The sequence below is a fragment of the Oculina patagonica genome, chromosome 7 (genome assembly GCF_052425735.1).
Source record: "Oculina patagonica isolate OP01 chromosome 7, crgOcupat, whole genome shotgun sequence".
In the NCBI taxonomy this organism is placed as follows: Eukaryota; Metazoa; Cnidaria; class Anthozoa; order Scleractinia; family Oculinidae; genus Oculina; species Oculina patagonica.
This window is the reverse complement of record NC_135764.1, coordinates 17956793-17980543: the sequence shown is the minus strand read 5'-3', so window position 1 is coordinate 17980543 and position 23751 is coordinate 17956793. Positions and strand designations below refer to the sequence as shown.

At 36.2% G+C, this 23751-nt stretch overlaps 1 protein-coding gene across 1 annotated transcript in view; it reads right to left on the bottom strand.

Moving 5' to 3' along the window:
- Nucleotides 1-23751, bottom strand: part of LOC144661461 (centrosomal protein of 70 kDa-like) — an 80807-nt gene that overhangs the window by 24563 nt on the left and 32493 nt on the right. The window contains exons 8-15 of the mRNA XM_078522237.1: nt 20526-20699; nt 19464-19549; nt 18257-18557; nt 17801-17889; nt 16816-16893; nt 10369-10450; nt 460-510; nt 215-313 (exon numbers count right to left, since the gene is read on the bottom strand). Coding sequence (XP_078378363.1) covers nt 215-313; nt 460-510; nt 10369-10450; nt 16816-16893; nt 17801-17889; nt 18257-18557; nt 19464-19549; nt 20526-20699 — 960 coding nt within the window. The remainder of the gene's footprint in view (nt 1-214; nt 314-459; nt 511-10368; nt 10451-16815; nt 16894-17800; nt 17890-18256; nt 18558-19463; nt 19550-20525; nt 20700-23751) is intronic.

The following is a 23751-nucleotide window of genomic DNA, read 5'->3' as shown; positions in this document are numbered from 1 at the left end:
AGGGGCATCAGCCCTTCCCATTTATGTGCCCGGCTGCTAAATCTGTATGCCCTCCTGTCAGAAATCTTAATGAATCCCCTGGGTTGTAGTATATGTTATGTTGATGTGAGTTGTATGTTATGTTGGTTACACAATTGCATAAGGACTTGAAGCAAATAAAGTAAAGGTAAACAACAACAAACAAACAAACAAACAAATAAACAATAAACAAAACCTTTTCCATGGCAGGGTAGGACTCTGCAGTCATATTCATAGTGTTTATTTTGTTTGTAATATCTCTGAGGTCACTGACGTTTAGTCCAACACAGATTTCCTAAAACAACAATAAACAAACAAGCTAAAAGTATATTACTGATGCACATTATGTGAACAAGCCTTTAAAATATACATTGTGGCTGCACATATAAATGTGATAGAAATATTTAGTTATTAGGACACCTCTTGTATAAGAAAACTTACCTTTAAATGTTTTCGGCAAACATCAATGGGTAAAAAATCAATATCCTCTATCTAAAAATACAATTGTGGTGATGACAGTGAAACATATCAAGTGAATGTAATTGGGTTTAACTCGTAAATCTTAATTATAAGCTTGGACAGTCAAAAAGATCTAGTGAGGTGTGGTAAACAGCATAGCTGTGTTGTATCAGGCCACCAAAACACACAGGATTCCTGCTCTCAACATCTGATATTACTCCTGTATTTGAAAAGACTGACATTTCCCCGTCCACCCGTTTCCCCTTCCGGCCAGGACTGGGATCAGTGATAGACAAAATGGGTTACCATGTTTACATAATTGTTGCCAACCATAGATCACACGATGATTTAATAGGGAGTTGTTTTTAATTGTTCTGTTAAATGCACTTATATAGTTTCATGTGAGAAATAACAAACTACATGTAATATTATTATTGTAACCTCCCAAAGGTTACAATCATGCATCGATTAAGGAGCAGCAAAGAAACAATCATAGGCAAATGCTCAGTCAACTTAAAAATCTTTTAATACAACCAGTACATGTAACTACCCTAACTAACTACCCCAACCATGTACTTTCTGCAGAAGTTAAAGGAATTATGTCACAGGGATTTCACAATTTTTTGGTCTTAACTGTTCTGAAATTAGTGGTAGGCAACTTTACCCATGAAAGACATTATCTTTAAACACTTAAAGGAAGATATAACCTTAATTTGCATATAGAAATCAAGCTACAGCTGAAAATGTCAATTTTTTTTAAAGATGTGTGTAAACAACTTTTTTAAGTTGCAATCCATTTCCATCCAATCCATCTGCACCAATGATGCTCATCAACAGTTTCAGTGCTTTAATATAGCATTTTATTTTATAATAACTGGCAAAGTGGCTGCGAGCCACTGAACTCGGAAAATTTATCGTGAAAGGGTGAAAATGTATGGCTACTTAGTGTGGGTGACAAAGAGATTATTTTTGAGTTGTTTGTACTGTAGTAAAAAATGACAGGAACATTTTGTTTGGTCAAATGTCATGCATAGGTCGTAGTACATCTGATCTAAAGTGGATGTACATGGTAGCAATGAAATTTGTAGCTGGGCATATGGTACAAATACAGTACCATGACAATAATGTCCAAGAATGATAATTTAACATTCACAAGTCTAAAGAGATTAATTATATATAAGAGACTGTAAGTTGACATAAGCCCATAACCCGGAACGCAATTTTTTGTTAATTATTAGGCATGTCCCCAGAGCCCATAACTACATGATTCTTGGTGCTGACAAATAAGTGACACCTCTGGGGACAAGAAAAGAGCAGGATAGATTATAAAATGAACAAGTTTTACCTAATAGGTACTATTTATTGAACTTTGTAAAAATACTGTACAAACAAATAATGATTTACTAAATTTAAATAGATTGGTGTCATGTTGTCTGAGTGAGTAAAAAGCGACAAAAAATTTACATTGACATTGTCAGTGATGAACACTGCATTGTTTTATCAATTCCATTAGAAAAATGTACATGTCGTACATGCAAATAAAGATTATCGATTAAGCCACCATGTATATATATATATATATATATATATATATATATATATATATATATATATATATATATATATATATATATATATATATATATATATATATATATATATATATATATATATAATATATATATATATATAAAGAATGAATTTCTGGAGTCGGACTAGTTCAAAAACATTTAATTGCTACTCGGAGTTTCATGCCTCTTACGAAGCAATCATCAGGCAACTGACTACAATAACGGTTACATGAAAAGATATACAAATTTGAAAATATGGAACAATGCCTACTAGCGTGACATGTTAAGATGCTATTGGACGGCAAAAGCGCAAAACGATTTGTAAATCTATATTAAGTAAATGCGGTATTCAACAGGAATTTCTTAGAATGTCTGCATATCGATGTCAGTTCGTTTCTTTGATTAAGTGTCGACATTTCCGGTTTACAAATTATGAAATATTTCTCCCATAGGCAAAGATTACATTTTTTGTTTACGTTTGAATACGATCTAGCTTGCTTGACTTTTCTCCATTTAATTTGGTAATTGATTTTCTGTTCCTTTAGACTCCATACGTACTTGCTGAGTTCGGTTACGTTTTTGTACCGTTCGTTCCTGAAAGAGCATGTGTGGTTTCTGTAACGTTCTTTGAATGTTGTGTCACACAGTCCGATGTACGTTTCTTTTGTCTGCGGGGTGACGACCTCTGCTTGGTAGACGACGCTCCGAACATTGCAATTACCTTCAAGGGGGCAAGAGTTCTTCTTTCGGCAATTGCAGTTGTTATCGATTTCTTCTGATTGATTTGTTGTTTTTCTGATTTGAGCTTTGTTGTGGCTGGAGATAATGGTTTTTACGTTGCTCATACAGCTGTAGCTTAGCTTAAGAGTGTTTCGGTTAAATATTTTGTGAAGCAGATTAGATTTAGGAAAGTGTTGATCAATTAGTTGGAGGAAGCATTTGCCGACTTTCGTTTCAACATTTTTGCTATATGGCGGGTTGAACCACGTGATGTTTCTCTTACGGTTTCTGCTCTTTTGTGAAGCATTAAGAGTTGGCGCTTTGTATGAAAGATTGTACTTGTAACCACTTTTATCAAGTGCGTCTTGGTACACACCTTTGGCGTTGTCAAAGCATTCCTTGTCGGATGAAATTTCTGAAAGGCGCTTGTTGATGGATTCGGGGATGTTTCTAAGAATGGAAGGTGGGTGGTTAGATTGCTTGTGTACGTACAACGGTATGTTTCCTTCTTTTGTGTATGGAGAGTGCTTTCCGCTTTTTAGGTCTAGGGTGACGTCTAAAAAGTTGACTTTACTTAGATTGGCCTCTACTGTGATTTTTAGGTCGTTATCACGAAATATTTTGCAAATATCTTTCTTGATTCTTTCGATGTCCTGTGGCGATTTATTAAACGCTGACAAACCGTCATCGCGGTAAAGACCGATGTTTTTTCCGTACTTTTCGGTGAGGCGTGAAAGAATGTAACAGCCAACCAGCTCACATGTTTCTGCGCCATCAAACGACCCCATGGTGACATCGAATCGGTCGTTGGAGGTCTTCTTTTCCCATGTGGCGTTTTCACTGAACAGGAGTGACCTTTTAGCATGGATGATTATGTCACGCTCATGTGCGCTGATGGGCCGGTAAGTATTAGCGAAATCTAGGGCTTTGCAGAGTAGCTTCTCTGTGATCGACGGGTAAAAATCACACACATCAAAACATATGAAAGATAGCGATTCTTTGTGCTGCAAGTCGTTGAACCATTTTAGGACGCTGGATGTGTTTTTCCATTGGTTGATCTTCGTTTTATTAATGATGGAGGTGTTGATGTTGTCAAGGATGTGCTTGCTTATCACGCCTATTTCAGATTTGGAGGGGTTAATTAATCGGCAGGTCGGGTGATTGTGGAATGCAGGCTTGTGATCTTTTAAAGTGATAAATGCTTCTTTTTCGGCTAGTTTTTCAATGCGGTCGTCAAGTTGGAGATGTTCAGCTATTCTTGCAGATTGTGCATTCAACTTTTCTACAACTTTGCCACTTGATTTCTTGTAGGTTTTTGTTACATTTTCCTTGATTAACTTGTTGTAAGCGGTTGTATTCATTTCATAATAATTTGTGGTTTTGTCGGCGGGGATCAGAAGGCTGTTCGGTTTCTTGATTTTGTTGTTGATGTCGGCATCTAGTTTTCGTTGGAAGTTGGATTTCGTGTTGGCTTTGAATTTAATGTTTCGGATGAGGTCTAACATGCCTTCTTCAAAGGGTATCAGCTCGTTAACTTTAGGCGGAGAGTTTTTCGATTTAAATCCATATGTTTCTTTATACAGTGTATATATAATACAGTTTGTAAACAGTGTAAAAACTTATCAATGACATTTTTGTCAGGAGCAGGACACATAATAACAGTACTTGCCAAGAAAAATAATTTAACAGCCACAACTTGGAGGTATCATCTGGATAACAGTGTGACCTTTCCTTTCATTTTACTTCAAAGAATAAGTTCATTTTAATTGTTTGGTTATTATGACTGATTACTCTGCATGTGGCAAAAGTTATTAAGTGGTGATATCATGACAATGCATCTTCTTTGTTGGCATCCTTGACTTTTAGTAATGTACATGGAAATCAATGGATCAAGTTCCAAATTGAAGTGTTTCTGAATTCTGTGATTACACATACATGAAGTGCAAGGAAGTCATGCAATATAATAAGTACTTGTACTTGATGTCCTTTTTTGAGAGTATACATGTAGATGTAATTCTCAGTTTTATTCCATGAAGTTCACCAGGATAACTTGTCCTGCAGGCAATGTCCAAAAGGGCTTTTAATGTGTTGCATCTTCAACATCACTATTAGTACCTCAGCAAGTGTCAAAGTTGTTAACATTTCTCTGCTGCTTGGAAAAAAGTAGTTGGCAACTTGCACTGTTCATTTTGTATCCACACATGTTGACCAAAGAATAAACTGTTGCAACTAAAATAATTAATAAGAAAAATCACATTCAGCTGTAGGTTAAAGAGGATACATTAATATAAAGTAAAAGGTGTATAAATGTAGTTCAAATGCTTACTTATCAGTCTTTGTATAAAATCCCCACCCCACCCCCTTTTAATTCTTAGGTATTTTTCGTTTTATTGTATATAGTCTTATTAAGTATTTTTAATCTTAGTTAGGACCTTTCTGAAAACCACCGTATAGTGAATGAAGGCTTCCTGATAAAAGATTATTATTATTATTATTATTATTATTATTATTATTATTATTATTATTATTATTATTATTAGTAACCCTCTTAATGTTAGCAACCTACCTAAATCTGGATTCCTTCTAAGCAGGGGTTTAAGGAAGGGCATGTCATCCTTACCCTAAAAAAAAATGAGGGTGAGTATTTTTCACTCCAAAAGTTTATGCTCACATTATGCAAGTTGTAGCAGTCCAAGTATTTTGGAACATGAAAATAACAAGCAAGTCAAAATTCCTTTGTTTGTTTGCAAATTCCTGTTTTCTATATCAGTCATTTAATAGATTGTTGTGTAATTATGTATTGACATGAACATAGAGCATTTTGTTATTTATGGGCACAAGTGATATATGCTTTAAAGTTCTGAGAATAAATTACTGGTACAAAATGAATGAGTAGAGAATAGAGAATAGAATAGAGAGAGAATAGAGTTTGAATAGAGAATAGAGTAGAGTATAGAGTAGAATAGAGTAGAATAGAGTTTGAATAGAGTTTGTTTTCTTAATTTACTATATGCTCAACAAGGTTACCCCATGATGTTGCTTTCAGTTGCACCTCTTACACACAGCCATGTCACTACATGTTGAAAAGCCTCAAAGGTTTGCAAAATGCTCCCATGTTGTTCCGACCATACCCGAAAGAAAATCTATTAAATGTTTCGTATACAGACAACAAATATTTAAATATTGTTAATGCTTAGCTTACCTATGATGGTTCCCAAAGCAACAACCATGAATAATTCCACTCTCAGACACTCTCCACAATGATGTGAGTCCATTAGTAACTTGTGTAGCGTACGTCTGATCAGATCAGTTCGAGTGTTGAAGCAGCGAAATCGAGCTCTTCAACAAGCACTCCTGAGACCACTCTCGAATTGAACGTCCATGCACTTTACAAATGTGAGATGCTGTCACCAAAGCAAATCACTTGGTAAGTAATCCAGACTAAACTGTAGGTTTTTGCAGGTTTCAAAACAGAAACCTCGACGGACCGCACAGTTCTTCAGCGAGCCGGCAAGAGAACAATTTACGACACTTGGTTGAGCCCGCTTCTCCACGGAATGACTCAGCGGTTCAAATCCGATTTTTCTCACATCAACTTCCGGTTGTGGCGTCGTGGCGCAAGTGGCAGTGAACTGCAAACTGAAGTTCGCAATTGTTAAGAGTTCGAATCCAGAACTAACAAAAAAATTTTTTTCTTTTTTTTTCCTATTGGTTTTTTAATATTTTTTAACGCGCGTATTTATATGATTTCTCTACAAGCATATCATTTATTTAATTATCGTACCAATTTACCGGAACGAAAAATCATGCCAAGTTTTACGTTAGAAATCATGTATTCGAGAAATCGTATATTGTTCATTCCTTTTTGTATTTCTTTTTAGCGAACGAGTATTGTGTTTCCATTTAAAATTAAGTGTTGAAGCTCATACCGAAGCTAAAAGCTTATACAACATGTGTTATGATGATAGAAGAAAGGGCTAAATACGGCTTCCTGTGGCTTAATACATACCCTCGACGATCGATTGTTACAAATTTTCGCCTTGTCAAAGAACTTGATTTCCCATCAGTTTCTGTATCTCCTTTTCACTTTTGAAACTACAAAGGCGTATTTCGATCATGGATGGTACGACGTTTAGTCATCTCGGTGTTAACCATTGGACGACATTTTAGAACTATGTAGATTTCTTGTGATCGATACCAATATTTATCACCTCGAGTCTTGTGCGCATGCGTGTGTACGACGTTTAGTCGTCTCGGTGTTTACCATATTGGACGGCATTTTAGAAATGTAGATTTCTTGTGATCGAGCCAATATTGTCACCTCGAGTCTTATGCGCATGCGTTTAACGCAAAGTTCCCTGTGCTTGGGTTTATGGCTGGAAGAATACGTACCACAAGGAGAGCATTGGGGCTTCAGAAACAAATATATAGCCTTTGTGTACTTCTTAAAAAGTAACACAAATAGGGTTCGCATTTTACCAAGACCCCTACCCGCTTTACAAAATTAATGATAATTCAATTTGATATTAATTAATTAATTAGCCAATTAAATGTTAACAGGAATCGAGTGAAGGATGGAAGGAGTGAAATCGGCCCCAATCACCAAAACTCGGAATTTTCCGAGTTAAAAATGGACCACTATTTTTAGGTTTCCTGCGACACAAATAAAAAGTTTGGTTGTTCAAGAATCTATTAAAATCTGTGACATAGTCCCTTTAATTACAGAATGTCAGTGTTTATACATTGTCACCGCACTGCAAACTTCGAATTTTAATATATCGAAATTGGGCTATTTGAAAACGTTAGCCAAAGTTTTCAAGTTGTTTCCGTGTGCCTGTAAAAAATCAATATTTATAACCGAAGTTTGATTTCTATCCTTAAATAAAGACTTAATCTTCTGTTAAATGTTCAAAGATAATGTTTTTCATTGGTAAATTTGCCTACCACTTATTTCAAAACAGTTAAGACCAACAAATCCCTGTGAGTCAAAGTCCCTTTAAAGGTCAAATTAACCAAAATTTTAAAATGCTATTTTAACCAACCAAACACTAAAACTATCCATTATTTAGTAAAATTAAAGAAAAATTTTTCCTTCCAAGCCTTAAAGTGCAAATTACAGCAAAAAATATGATGATTTCTGAAGGCTTCACGCAAAAGTCTCTTGAACAACCATGCAGCATTAATTTGGAATGTAACAAGTTTGTGACGTCATAATATTGGTGTTTTTGAAGGTGACCGCAGTGCTCAAAATTAGAAAAAAATCCAGGTTGTCCTTATGGCAAATGCCGGACAACCTAACCCCTGAGTGTGGTTGCCCTGCTGAGGGCTTGGTTGTCCGTTTTTTTGTTTAAAATTTTTGTTCTCAGGCCATGAAACGATAACATTTATTTTACAATTCATAACGGTGTAAAACAGCTCATCCTAAACAAAACTGTAGAATTCCTTTATAAGAAATGAACACTACATTTTCACTTACTTTAAACGTTAATGAAAATACTATCTTTTTTGTACTTTCAGAAGCGGTAATAGTAATTCTATTACTCCCTTCGCATGCAAAACACGCCAAACTCAAAACAGCTAAATATATATTATTTCCAGACAACAGCCGGACAAGATACGTCTCAGATTACATGTGAGTCACAAATCTGTTCGCTTAAAACAAACAAAAATTCTGAACCATAGATTGAAATATGAAAGAAACTTGAATTAATCTTTGCTCAGAATTGAATTTCACTCAACATGAAGGCAAGAAATGCATTCAAAAGCGCCAAGATACTGTGAATTTTGAAGTCATGCAAATCTGCATGCGTAATTAATTAGTTACTTTCAACATGCTTGCACCAAAATATTTCTATGAGTTCTGTACGTGTTTAGAAGACACCACAGAGAGCTTATCCCGGCTTTATTGAACTTGACAAACTTCCAATTAACTGTTTCAACCTTTGATTTCCTTTTTCTAAGAATTGTGGTGGATTCAATGGATTAGAAGAGAGCTATTTTCGTGTTTTAAAGTTTATTCTGTTGGGTGGTCACGGTAGTGAAATTTCTTGGGTTGTCCAGGGTTTTTTTTCTCGGGCAACCATGCCTTAATTTTCCTTAAAAACTGGTTGCCTGAACGCACTTTTAGTCGTCTCGGACAACTGCTAATTTCGAGCACTGGACCGCAGACCGATTTTGCAGACCACACTGGTTGTCAAAGTTCGAGACAAATTATCATTTCAGAGTAGTAGTAGTATTTAATGGTCAAATAAACTGAAGTTTCAAAGTAATTGGACTTTATATTGCACATATATATTTCAAGTTAAAAAATGGCCTTAAAAACTGGTTGCCCGAACGCACTTTTAGTTGTCTCGGACGACCGGACAACTGCTAATTTCGAGCACTGGACCGCAGACCGATTTTGCAGACCACACTAGTTGTCAAAGTTCGAGACAAATTATCATTTCAGAGTAGTAGTAGTATTTAATGGTCAAATAAACTGAAGTTTCAAAGTAATTGGACTTTATATCGCAGATATATTTCAAGTTAAAAAATGGCCTGTATAATTAAAATATCTCTAAAACTAAAAGACATTGCAAAACGGAAAACACCATTCTTCTTTACTTTCAAAAGCCTTCAAAATAAGCAGCATATATTATTAACTTTATATGCACTTTAAAGGTCATTAAAAACTAATTAGGGAGCTCTTAGCAAGCTCTTTAGGCTTGCTTAAATCTATACAAATGTACATTACAAATATTGTGTCAACATGCAGCGTTGAGTCTATAAATCAGATAAATACCGTACATGTATTTACCCGTGTATTAGTCGATCCCGTGTATAAGTCGACCCCCTATTTTTGAGGCCATAAACTATGATTTTTTCATTTCTGGATAAGAATTTTTTTGGAAAAATAACCTTGTGTTTCTTAGAATTTCCCTTCAGGTAGATTACTTAATGAAAAAACACAGCAAGTTTCAATGTGAAGTTAATTATCATGCTTACTCAAGCATTTTAGCAACACATGTTTATGCAGGCATTTTGTTCATTATTTTTTGGAACAGCCTTATAAAATCAAACACACTAATTTCAAACGAACCTTTCTAATTACTAAGTAGCGAAGTTCGAAGCGAGAAAGATCATGCAAGAAGATGTTTTCTCGAGTGGATTTACCACCTTTATTAGTGGAAAATGTCAGCTCTTTATTCAAACCTTGTGCCAGTGAGTCTCTACAACATTCAGGTTTATATTAAGCGGATAAATCGACTTGAACTGCCAATTTAACGACAAAGATAGCAAAGTGAAGGACATCGTAACCTGCACTGTTGTTTATTTGATGTTTGTTGACATATAAAACAATTGTTATGCTAATTGTGCAGAATTTATTTAACTGGTGCTTGGGTCAAAAATTTTGACCCATGTATAAGTCGAGGGCGACTTTTTGGACCGATTTTTAGGTGAAAAAAGGTCGACTTATACACGGGTAAATACGGTATAAATTAAGCCACTCAACAGGCAGCAGTTTTCCAAAGTATTGTAACATAAGTAACTCCAGAAGAATAAGAAGATGATGTCTTGAAGTTGCCATAAAATAATTAATTTTTATTTTTATTAGTCTTACATGTGTGGCATGTGTCTGAGTTCTTGAGGCAGTATTGTCACTCACTCTGGGTCTTGTTTTCCTGTGCTTTTTGCTGGGAAGACTAAGGAGATCAGAGGTAGGTTAACATAGACATGAAATTGTACATGTCTTGTGTCTTTACATGTGCAATGCAGCAGTTTAATAAATATAATTTACTTTTATATAATATTTTATTATACACCTTAAGCGACGATGTTAATTACCCTGTGTAAAGGATGTTAATTATCCTGTGTAGCTCTTGTATTGAAACGTGGCCTGTTGTAAGTTATCCTGTGTGGGTAAAGTAAAGAATCTGATCCAAACAATGCGTTGGTAATGTACTGGCCAACACACCATTGACACATTGGCCAACACACTTTTGACTCATCAGCCTACAGACCGACACACTATGAATGCTATTTTTTCTTTTTGTTTAGTGTCTGTTGAACTATTAATTTTTGTCACTTACTTTTTAGCCATAGGAGGTGGAAGGACAAAAATTATGTAAAGGACAAGAACATGATACCGATGCCATCTATAAAACTTAAACTCTTAACTAGGCTCTCATCTTTAAAACAGAAATCAAGTACCCAGTTTCTCTCAATGTTTTTAGTTACCACCATTTGCACCGTTTCATCTAAATCGTGTTAATTTTTATTGCTTGCAACATACTGTATTTTCTCAATTAAACCAAAGCATGCCCAAACATTGAACACGTTTATTTTTCATTTGAGGATTTGGGACAAACAGAACATAAACGGTATATATATGAAAAATAAAGGAGCATGCAAGTTAAAGTTTGGGTACAAAGTTTTAAGTTCATAAATGGCAATGTCGCGAACGTCCTCCTTTTTTTAACGAGCTCATCCAAGTTATAAACAAACGCTGGAGAATATCGTCGAGATTTTAACAACTATGAGTGCTAACACAAAAAAATCGCTGTTTTTTTTTTTATTTGCCGTATTTTTTTTTTTTCTCTCTTTTTTTTTTTTTTATATAAAAAAAAAGCGGGCGCGGGGGGGTTTTTAAAAAAATTTTTTTTTTTTTTTTTTTTTAGTATAAAATAATATAGTTTTTTTTGTGCAAATTTTTAAAATTTTTTAAAAAAAAAAAAAAAAACCACCCCCCCCTTTTTTATAAGAAAAAAAAAACACCGCCGCCCCCCCTTAAAAAATTTCTCAAAAAAAAACCCGGCTCGTAGTCTAAATGTTAAAAAGAAAATGCGTCAGTCATGAAGACAGGAACTCAAACACTGCTAGGTTTTATTATGTCGTACAGCGCCCATCCTAGCTATATATTACGCCGAGCTGTTCCTTTGAATGTTTATTGAAGTTTCCAAAGCATCATACCGTACTAGTACAGTATATCATAGCAGTGCCATTCAAGAGAATATACCGGTACTTGTTAGCTTGACCTCAAATAAACGCCGGGACCTCGCACAAACGCCCCCGGCGTTTATTTAAGACAGGAAGGAAGGAACAGGGAAGAGAAAAATCGACTAAAACACCACTTCTAGACGCAAAACAGGCAAGAGGACACAGCAAATGGCAAAAGTAAGTTTATTTTGTATATTTACAGTATTTTAAGCATAAATACGGCAAAATCGACCCAAATCCCATACAAAGCCTTATAATATTCTCAACGGTCTAGTGTTACGCAACACCAATTTATACCTACCGACCGCTCCAAACGTGAGCTTGGGCTGCCTGTGGTGTGTGGAGAAGTTTTTGCACTGTTTTGGCCTGAGTTTTGGATAAATTAAATCATCTTCGAACGTGATTTCATTGCTTGCCTTATGGACTTAAAGTTACGTAGGTGATATATTTATAAGAGAATGAAGTTTGTATAAAAGAAAATCTTGGCGAGGAGTTGATTTGTTTTGTAGTAAGTACCGTAGTACAATGAAATACAATGTTTATAAGTCTTATCTGTTTTAATCGCTTTCTGCGTCGGGTTTACTTCTGTGTTTACTGCTCAGTTTTACAGTAAAATGTCTGTTTTGGGAAACTGTCGGTAACCTGTCGGTGGCCTGTCAGTAGTCTGTTGGTAACCTGTCAGCCAACAGTTGACCGACAGTCGGTTAGCGGGAGCTGTTCTTCACAATTACCGACTGAAATTATGTCACAATACATTTTATGGCTCATTTTTTTTGGTCTAAAGAACAAACTTGGCCTTGCTGTCTTTTTGCCGCCTACAAAGCCTTTGATTCAGCTTTGGGTGTAGAAGTTGACATAGCACAAAAACAAAATTGCACCTGAGAAAACATTGTGGAATGATCATTTCCAGACTCATTGCAGCTAAAACATATATGTAATGGTTACATAATTTTAAATCAAAGTCTCTTCGAGATTCCGACCTTTTTGCATGAAGTATAAGTCAAAGGTTTATCCTGTGTATTGTTCTTCGAACTTATCATTACAGTTGCTTTGTAGTTTAGTTTAACAATTGCCTATCTTCGCGGAGGAAATGCAGCCATATAATTTTGTCAAAAATGGCTCGTCCGCGCCGGGTATTTATACACATATTCCTCAACATTACTCAAATAAACAGTGCAAATTTCACCGAGATCTGACAATTCTATACTTTAAAATTGCAAGGACCTTTCGAGGCAGTCGATTACGGCAGCGAAATTAGCAAATGAAACAGCAAAATATGCGTTCAACGCTTTGTTTTTGCAACGCCATATTTGAATTGTTATAGGTAGACGTAGACCGCTGTTCAATGTGTTCAAGGCCGTATCATTGCGATTGCTCCACGAAAAAAGTATGAAAAACTATGGATATTTCCGACTACTGTCGGAGAAAACATTGCGCATATTATTGCAGCGTAAACAAATCGATACACTCATGCTGCGTTTTGTTTGGGCTCTGCGAGGGTCGGATATCAAGACAGCTTCTTCGTGGGCTTAAGAAGGATTAAACAAAAGCCATATATACAGTGAATGCTTTCAAACTATATTTGAAGATGAAATACGAAAGAATTTTGCTGTCTTTGACTGAAATTCCACTCGAACTGCGTAGATACGAATGCATGTTGTAAAGCCGATTCATGCAACATTGCTGTCAACGCGAGGTCAGGTCCCTTTAACGACCTAGGCTGATGACGAAATAGAATGGCGCAGAAGTAGCAACCAAATTTGGTCTAATTTTTAACCGCTCTTAAGCTAAAAGAAGCCCCCATCTCTTGCATTTGTTTTAACTTCAATAATATCTTTGAAAAGAGCGAGTTTCTTTGGTATGGCTTATTTTTGACGTTTGTTAAATTTTAAAACGATGTAAGTGCTAGTGATTATTTACTCGTGTTTTAGCGTTAGTTACGCAATCCATTGTTTGTGCAACGCTTTTTATTGATCGCCTTTCAGACACTCATGCTTTGAGATAAGAAAGCTGACATGTCACTTTTATAATTGTTATATAACGTTTGTAAATGTGACAAGTCACGTTTTTTCTGCGAGATCGCAAGTGATCACCCACAGCGGAAAGTAATCCCTTAAAAAATTAAAACAGTCCCTTGAGAGTTAACAAGAATGTGGTTCCACATTTACCCCCACTTAACTGTTGAAAAAATGCAAGTCGAAAAAATGAGACATAAAACACCTAACTCAACCATTGTTAGATTTAATTAACCATGCGCTGCCGGTTCATAATCTTGCCAACGTTTTTTTTGTTTTTATTATTTTTTTGTTAAATGGTTCCAGACCCATGAGGCCAAGCCGGCTCCTTTGTCACGGTCACGCAAGATTTGATGTTTACTAGCGATCACTTGTTTAAGATGAACACTCTGCTCTCTGTTTAGAGTGAAACGTATAATTTGTGTCATTCGAGTGTTTTACCAGAAGGGAGGACTGAATAATCACATAGCGAAACCAAAGACCGCTTGGAGATGTCCATGCTATTTAAAACTACCACTACGTAGCATGGTAGATGGCCTACTGTTTCTTCCCCGTTTAGCAGTTTGATGGCAAAATGCCGAACTGATTACGAAACTCTCTTGATGCAACAAGTTTATCTCCAACGGATGGCTCCCAAATCTCTTTTTATCGATACAATGCAGTCGACTCCCGAAAATTTGAACCCTCGCTAACTCGAACCAAAAACGATTTCCCCTGGATTTCCACCATACATTCACTGTAATTTTACCCTCTGTAACTCGAACCCTCGATAACTCAAATCTCCCGCTAACTTGAACCAATTTTCGTTTCCCTTCAGGTCATTTTCTATTTAATTTTACCCTTGATAACTCGAACCATGTCGGTCAATATGTGACAAGTCAACGCAAACAGTGTACTGTAGTCAAAAGCACTGAATTTATTTTAAAATAAATATGTAAACGAGTCAGAGCCGCCCCCGAAATGCCCCACAAAACACGAACTGTGCCTCGTCATTGACGTGCTACAGATGTTTAGTTTGTTGGTGGAGGTTTACACAGATTCTTTCAAATCCAACCATAGAAGACTTTAAAAGAAAAACGGTAGTTATAGATTAGTTGAGAAGCGTCAGGGGGAATTGAAATTAAATCGCATGAACTCTGTAGCAGTAGCCTGACATTGTTCTCTTTGAAGCCTGCAAAGTTCGCAGTACCCTGACTTATCCTGCCGCTTTGCTTTGTTTTCTTTCTTTGTTTTCATAATGTTACGTTATGATTCATACACTCAGTAATTTTAAAATGTATTGTTCCATTTTCACCTGGCTTCACTGTACTCTAAATTTGTTTAAATGTACATTGTATGAACAGAAAAACTGTAAACTCTGTTTTTTTCCCTATTTCTGGTCATTTGTTCTCAACTTCTGATAACTCGAACTCCCGATAACTCCAACCTTTTTCAATTTCCCTTGAAGGTTCGAGTTTTCGGGAGTCAGCTGTAGCATAGAAACTTGAACGCCTCTATGTTGCTTTGCTTGTTCGTTCTCGCCCCAATCCCATTTTGGCGTGCGATCCAATGGTTACTAAGCTACAAACGTTCTGCAGGCGCACGATCTTGTTGTCACACAAACATCCGTGGAAAAACTGTGTTTAATGAAGAAATTAAAAAAGATAAGCCATATGTCAAAGATGGTGTTCATTATATTGAAGAGCTAAAATTGTGGGTAAGACTGAAGTATTTTCCGTTTCAATGATAGGTGAGTTTACATTCAGTGAAGAAGACTCCTGAAGACTCGACTTTGGTTTTTCATTGATTTATTTTCAAAAAACTTTTTTTTACAAAATTTGAGTTGCTTAACTCAGGCTGCGGCTTATCTGCGGGTGTTAACGGTATTTTATTGAACATTCGGAAAAAAAATAATATTTGCATGTGTAAGCAGGAATTTATCCAGCCAGGCTTGTGGTTTAAAGCAAGAGATGACATGGTGAAGAAAATTCATGTCATGTACACTCCGTCTCAATTAAACGACTTGTGTGTTTCTCACACGACTGCTTTTCTAAAGATTTTTTACTGTGTGGCACTGTACCTTATATATTTCTAGCCAAATTAAGGACTGAAAGAGGTGGTGAAACATTAACCGCACAGCTACAAACTGCTTAAAGTTTCTTGTTTCAAAAGAAAAAGTCACTGATGTACCACCGACGCACCATCCCCAGGGCTCAAAATAATTTTTAGACAGAATGATGCCGGTCATGTTGACCGACCAAACTTATTTCAGCTCGGTCATGTGTTTTTTTTCTGACCGGTCAAAATACCGAAAATAACAAATTTAAACTACCACTCGCTCTTGCTGTTCGATAGATTGTCTTCGTTTGCGTGGTATAAACAAACCCGTTTTGGCCTTGTTAAATCAGGGTGCGGCTTAACTAGCTTTATCTGAGGTTATCTGGTGATGGTGTCTTTTTTAAGCAAAATTTAATATCGCTTCACATGTTTGAAAAGTTGTTAGAATAAAGTTAACGCATAAGATATAAATTGGTAGTATCAAAAATGTTATTTTTTTTTCTGGTCATCACTTTAAAAGCCGTGTACGTGACTGGACTAAAAGACCAGCAAACCAAAACTTTGTCTGGACAAATTGTCATCTTGACCGGACATTGTCCGTTGACCGGCCATTATTTTGAAGCTGATCCCAGGTATATCGGTTGGTCGAATTTTGGTTGACAGTCAGCCAACACATTGGACGATGCTTTGACTGACGCGTCAATTACACTGAAGATCAGATTCTTCACCTCTACCTCCTGTATTAGAGATGTTAATAATTTATCCTGTGTTAGTCTTTTACAAAAAAAGGAACCTGTTGTACAAGTCATGTAAGTTATCTTCTGTTAACTGGATGTCAATTGATTCTGTGTACGTCTTTTACAAAAACTGTTGTCTTGTTATCCAGTGTAGAGGATGTTAGTTAACCTGTAAGTTTTTCTTTACATAGAAAAAAATAATTTAATTTAATGTGATAATTTTAAGAGCCAAGTAAATTATGCGCCCATTTAACAAATTTACTTTATTTTATAGTGAGTTACCTCAGGTTATTTTGAGCTAGAAGTCTTTCAAGCTGTTTGTTGTACTTTTGTGCTTTCTTCCATTCATCATGGTTAGGTCTGGAGGTAAAGATTAAGACAAAACATCAAACAAAGTCTCCCAACTAGATAGCATCAGTTGTTAACATGCAAGGTACAAGAAACAAATCTGACTAGTTATTGCTGCACTATTTTCCAGTAATTTTTAACAAAAGAGCTATAAATAGTGTTGAGATAGGTGCCTTTGAAAAATGTTTCGTACGCGCATCATTTTCAGTGAAACCATGGCTAAGTTGGCCAACTATATATCAATGGAAAGATTATGAAATGTAGAATCCAAATATATTTTAAAATCTTGGAAATGTATAGCTTTGGTTAGCGAGCGTGAGCCTTGAAACTGTTGATGTTCGCTTCGCTAAATTACCTGCATCTGCGTTTTCTCTTACATCAAAACAAACTGCACTATATCAATCAGCACTTGATAGGCTACCAAAGTGTGTCAGGCTTTAAGGATCTTTCTATTTCTATTCGTAAAAATCTGAAAAATCGACATACCCTATTAATTCATTTCAAGAGAGGATATTCGTGGAAAAATAAACCCCAAGTTTTCGGGACAAACAGATTATACTAGTTTTCACACCTTGTCAACAGGGTGTTAATGCGGCCATGTTGCTGACCAATTAAGATTTAACATACGGCCCCCTGAAGCTGCTTGTTACAAAACAGTCTTGGATTCACAGGAAAAGGTATTTGTGATCGCTGCTCGATTTGCAGCCATTGCATTTGTTGATACCTAGTTATAATGAAGAAACGAAGTCGGGCGTGCGGAAGCCAAATGCAAATAACAGGCAAAGGGGTAAAGGCAGTTCTAAAAGATGAGAAACCACAACTATCAGCTAGCAAAATTGAATCACAACAGCTACAACAATAAAAATTAATTAAGTGTACGTACTATAAAAATTAATTATAAAAATAAAACTGAAATAACCTGGATTCCAATTCCAGCTTCAAATGTGTGTTTTCACTCTCAAGAAGCTTGATCAGTTTCTTGGAGTCTTTTAGCTGTTTTTCTGTACACTGGTAAGAAAGTACATCAAACATTTCAATGGCTTGTTTAAGTATAATGCTGAGTGGAAATACAGTACACATTTAAGCAGATCAAAATGGAAACTGAGAACTAAGAAAGGCTTGATATCAACATTTTTTTTTTCCTGGGAAGGTTTGTGGTTTATTGTTGTGCCATTGTTTACCACCATAGCGACTGGTCGTTTGATTGATTGACTGATTCATTGTTAGTGTATTTTATTGCCAAATTATTATATTATAACATCACTGAGCTGCTGAGTAATGTTCATGAATGTCTGATCATTGATATTCATGATAACTGACATACATGTAACAAATAAATAATTACAAATGATTATGCCTATAAGCTTTGTCTTACCAGTAGTTTTTCTTCCATAGCTCTGTATTTGTTTTCATTCAATGTAACAACTTTCTCATCTTTTAGCCACTTCCCCCCAGCTCCCTTCAGAGGATCTGAGGGGGCTGCGTCACTGCTGACATTAGAACTGCTGTCTGCCGACTGAGACACATCTTCACTGCCTGCAGCTGGCTCAGTTTCAATATCACCATAACTACCAACAAAGGAGGAATTGTGGCTTTCTGTTTCTTTTCTCAAATGGTCAAGCTCTTGCTGCATTTCACTGAGCCGAGATTCGTAGTTGTCAATTACATCCATCACTCTGAAAACATGTTCAAGGTTGGTCAAGGTATTAGGTTACCCTAACAATATTATTTACCATTTTTAATGGCATTCATCCGCCAAATTTACTTATTATTGTTACTGTGTCTTTCCAAACACCACTATAACGTTAAAAAATCCACTTTTATTTTCTTTAAGGTCATTGCCCCGAAATAAAACTGAACATAGATTTTTAACCAAACTTCGCCTACTGGTTTTATTACTTTAAGGGAACTTAAATTTTGAAATAAAAAGGGGGGTCATCACATTCGTTTAGGAGCAGGAAGACCTTGTATATTCCATATAATTCCTTTATAATTCCTCTGCAAGTACTGGCAAAGTACATGTTTTAGCGATAATTTATTTTTCAAACATAGGAATTGATCTGTTTTCATTTTACAGAAAGACCCAAAATATGAAAATAAAATTGATAGGTCACCATACTCGTTAACGCGAAAGCGACAAATTACTTCTCTGGCGGTCTAAGCTGCATAGAAAAAAGCCACCATTTTGTTTATGTGTGCGCGCTAATTACGCGTAAAATTCTGCGCAGTAAGGATGCGCAATGCAATACAGGGCATGTGTACCCTTACTGATATATGATTTGAAAAGCCCCCCATCAAAAGGTCTAAACAAGAAATAAGGCCCCCTCCAATGGGCCTTATTAGAGCTTTTATGGTAGCTTAGCTTAGGTACAGGCCACACACTCTACAACTGTTAAACAATCCAATGTATTAAATAATTATTTTATATCAAACGTAAGTTAAGTGAGTATTGTATTGTAGTGTACTGCAAGTATTGTGTTGTATAAGAAGTGAATGTATCAAAGTGTATGTAAATTGTAAAGAGCACTTTTTTATTATAATAAATCTATTTAAAAAATGGTTATTGTATTTCGAATTCTTACTTTTGATCCACTGCATTTTGTCTGTGTGGAGAATATTTCAAAAAGTTTTTGGCAACTTTGCTTTGTCTCTCAAGCCTCTTTTCCTCCTGAAGAGATATTATCGTTTATCACTAACTGAAATGTAAAAACAAGCTCTTTTTCTTCTATTTATCTACAATAAACTCACATGATAAGAAATGCAGTCTTGACAAATAATCACACTTTGGTATTTCAGTGTCAGTGGTATTTCAAATTATTTCTACAAATATGCAACTGGTGACTTTTACAAAGAAATATTTCACCAGCTGCTTAAATAACATATTACTTAATAAGAAAAAACAATGGGTTACATTTCATCTTTTTATTGCTTCACTAGATTATAAGCCCCATTTTCTGAACGTTCAAAACACCATTGTTAAGGTTGTATTCTAAAAGCTAATTCTTTCATCCTGTTATATGGGTTTCATACACATTTGCCTAAGCCCTGTGTGAGCTAAGGTCAACTGTGTTGCACTTTTCAATGACATGCGAACTCAGCTCAAGCAACCGGTAAACCAGTTTACGGTTTTATAATTAGCTGCCATTAATCATCTACACGGACCTCTAACAGAAGATCACTTCAGTTGGGTCAAAAGCTCACATCTGTTGGCAGTGGTAAATTTCAATCTATTTTCTTTGTTTCTGTTTTTCAAGGTTTGTTGGTTGTCACCATTATTATGATTGACAGCAGCGAAAACACAATCATTTGTTGGGCTTTGAATTTTAGTGCAATGAGCAATAAACTATTTTCTCCAGGTTTTCAAAGAAAGCAATATTTTTCACTTCTTATTTATAAAACTACTTTTATCTGTTTGCATTCATGACATCTTTCATTGTAAACAGACAGGAAGAACAAAATAAAAAGATCGTAATAATGTGCATGCACAGAGAAAGTCTGCCAAAGCTTGCTCTTTCTTCAAAAGGCATTAGCACTCAGAGATATGGGTGTTGAAGCATTAAAATAAAGGATATTCAACACTGGTCCGAAAAAGTAAATGAGTGAATTGCATTGTTTATTTTTCATCTATTCTGTTAGATCTTTACCAGTTTGACAAGATCTTGACATCTTTTCCGTAGTCTTGTGACTTCTGCTTCCTTTTGAGCGACTTTCTGTTCTAACTGCACATGCAGTGCTACAAGCTCAGCTTTATTTCTCTTCAGCTCTTGTACTTCCTCCCCATGATGTTGAAGTTCCACCAAACGCACACCTTCCATCTCCTTAGATTTAAAATAGTTTACATTAATTTTATAGATATAGGTAGGTTTAAAAAATTTAAACAACCAATGAAATGGCAGCCTTCAGGCTCACACATAAAAAGTAAGCCTCACATGTGTAAGCCTTACACATAAAAACAAGTACCGGTATGGTAAAAGTTATGGTTTCACTTTCAAAATAATTTGTTGTTGATTAAAACATTATTCTAAATGATCATGCTGCTTGTTTGTCGTATCATAAGCATTGCCATACATTGTTAAAGTGTACAGTATATGATGCCAAACAGGAATCAAGGTAGTGCCACTGGGGTCCCTCCTAAACCTCATGGAATGACTATGCCAACCATGAGATAATAAGAGTAAAAGCCATCTAAGAGGACATGTGGTTATGTCTCTGCAGTAAATAAGAATGACAATGATGAGAGAGGAGTTGTATGTTTAGGTTTAATGGAGAGTACTTTATTGGTACTAAATTCCGCAGGTGCTAAATTTTGCAATTTTGACGAGACAGTATTTACTGGTGTTTTATTTTCGCGATTTGGACAAAAAAATATGTCACGTTTTGTGGGTCTTCATTTTGGTTAACCTTTAACCCTTTAACCGTCAGATTTCTGTGACTTTCTAAAGGTTTTTTCTGGGCTTAGACATTCTGTAGAACTTCGTGATTGCATATAAGAAGTTCAAGTAAAAATGTGTGCTGTTTCGAAACACCGAGGGCTCAAATTTTTATTGTCGGCAGTTGCTTCTTTCGTAGGCGAGCTGTTGGGCTTGGATTTGGCTCGTTTTGTGTTTATAAGTGATTTTTCGAGTCATTTTTCACTGCAGAAGCCCCCAGGCTGGCATCATTAAGCTAGAATGGTGGGTAGAGGCCAGCATCTGAAAGAAACCAGAGGTGAGAGATGATTTTGTCTTGATTGGAACGCCAGAAATATTTGAATCGAAAGATGGCGGTTCATGGGTAAAGTTGTCTCTCTGGTCGTTCTGTGGGTGGATTCCAAGACCTGCCAAGGCATTTTGGACGAGTTCTGACTTCCAAAGAATGCAATCGGTGCAACATTTTGCAGGCAGGATTGGGTGGCTCGACACTTATAAAAAATATATAGAATAAAGGTAGGAAGTTAAGCCTTTCATGCCGCTGTCATGACTGTTTTTCCCAAGCATCCCTTTTGGTCACCAACGAGGAAATTACAGGTTTGCAAGCATAGCTCTAATCGAATAGTAATTGCTGAGTCTGTTGAATGATTGATGGGAAATTTCCTTGGTGAACGGAAGGGAATAGGGTTGAAGTTTGCTGCAAATGTATATTTTTGAAGTCAGAATTATTTTTTCATTAAAAAAAATGGAGGCAAAGATGTGTGTTTTTTTTGTTGTTGTCTTGTTACGTAGAAAACGGGCATTTTCAGATTTGCTGCTGAACAAACAACCATATGCAGCAGAAATCAAGAGTTGTAGTCATTTAGTTGGCTTTTAAAGCTATGACAATTATCACTTTGCCATAAAAAGCAGTCATTACTATCATTTGCCCAGATATGTAAAAGCTAGACTTTTTTCAATCACTGCTGGTGTTTTTCGTACACATATGTACGATTGCCGGTTAAAGGGTTAATGCACTCAAGTAAGCCTGTTTACTGTTAACAGCTCTTTTAATTTGTATGAGAAACACAAAGTTAAGGACCTTTGCGCTAATTGTTTATGCGCATCCTTAGTGCGCACGTAATTCATGTCGCAACGTCATGCCACGCCATATATTGAGCGCGCGCACTGTGAAAACTTTCTAAGAACATATAGGGTGGGTAGCCGTTCCGCTCACTGCGCTTGGAGTTTGCTTTGCTTTCTTAAATGGTCGGTGACCCCTACTTTTTTATTAACGGATTACTTTTGTTAATTAATGTCTACGTTTTGGGAGAAAATGAAAAAATCTATTGAGTGGAAGTTTGTTTTTATTGTCCGACTGACGTTTGAATTACGCTTTTTGAGCTTTTCGTTTTGTCGTACGACAGCTTTTAATGCCTTTTTTCAGGGTTTAGTCTTACAAAAAGGTTATCAACACTAGGAATTATTTACGTAACAGACACCCTTCTACAAATTGTGACTAAGATCGTTTGCCTCCGTTCACTAATCTTCGTATATTTTTAACTACACGCCTTGTAAACACTGCTGAATTACGCGCGCCAATTTTTCAAAATCAGGTAGTTTTATCTCTGAAATAAAGTAGGTGACCCCAACTTTTTTTACATTTCTGACACAAGTAACTCATTATCTGACCGCAGTAAAAATTTTAAAAAAATCTATCGAGTAGAAAATTTTGGATGTTTGATTGAAGTGAACTGATAGCCTAGCGGTTAGCGTGGACGCTAAAGGACGCTAAACGCGGCTTATATATGCGCGTGGGGACGCTAACAGGTCCGATTACAAAACCAATGAAAACGCAGATAAACACATATAAACACTGTAACTAGGTTTGTAGCTAGGGTCAATACGTATAACTATTGTTGTATCAAGATAATAAATAACGGAGTTAAAAATAAATACTTTTGGCTAGTATCCTTAACATGGCTCCCCTGAAATAATCATATTTCACTAATTAACCTATCAATGTTCAAATTATCACTTAATCAAGTTCTATTTACAGTTCAGTTCAATGTTTGTAAAGGCTCCTCGGCCGGGAATTACCCCGGATCTCTTCAATTCTTCGACGCTGGCATCAACAGCACTAACTTCTGGACTGGCCTCTCTAGATACCGCACTGAGTCGATCCTCTTTCCTTTGTTGTCCAAACAGCTATCCGCAAGAGCTATTTGAACCTTGCGTACTTGACCATCAGAACTGGGGTAGACGGCTGATACTCTCGCGAGCTGCCATGCGTTTCGAGGGAGATTTTCATCTTTGATCAAAACTACGTCATTGACAAGCAAATTTCTCCGAGGGCGTGTCCACTTCTGACGCTGTTGAAGACTAAGTAGAAATTCCTTTCTCCAGCGGGTCCAGAACTCATTTGCAAGGTGTTGTACTCGTCTCCAACGCTTTCTGCAATACATATCTGCTGGCTGGAATG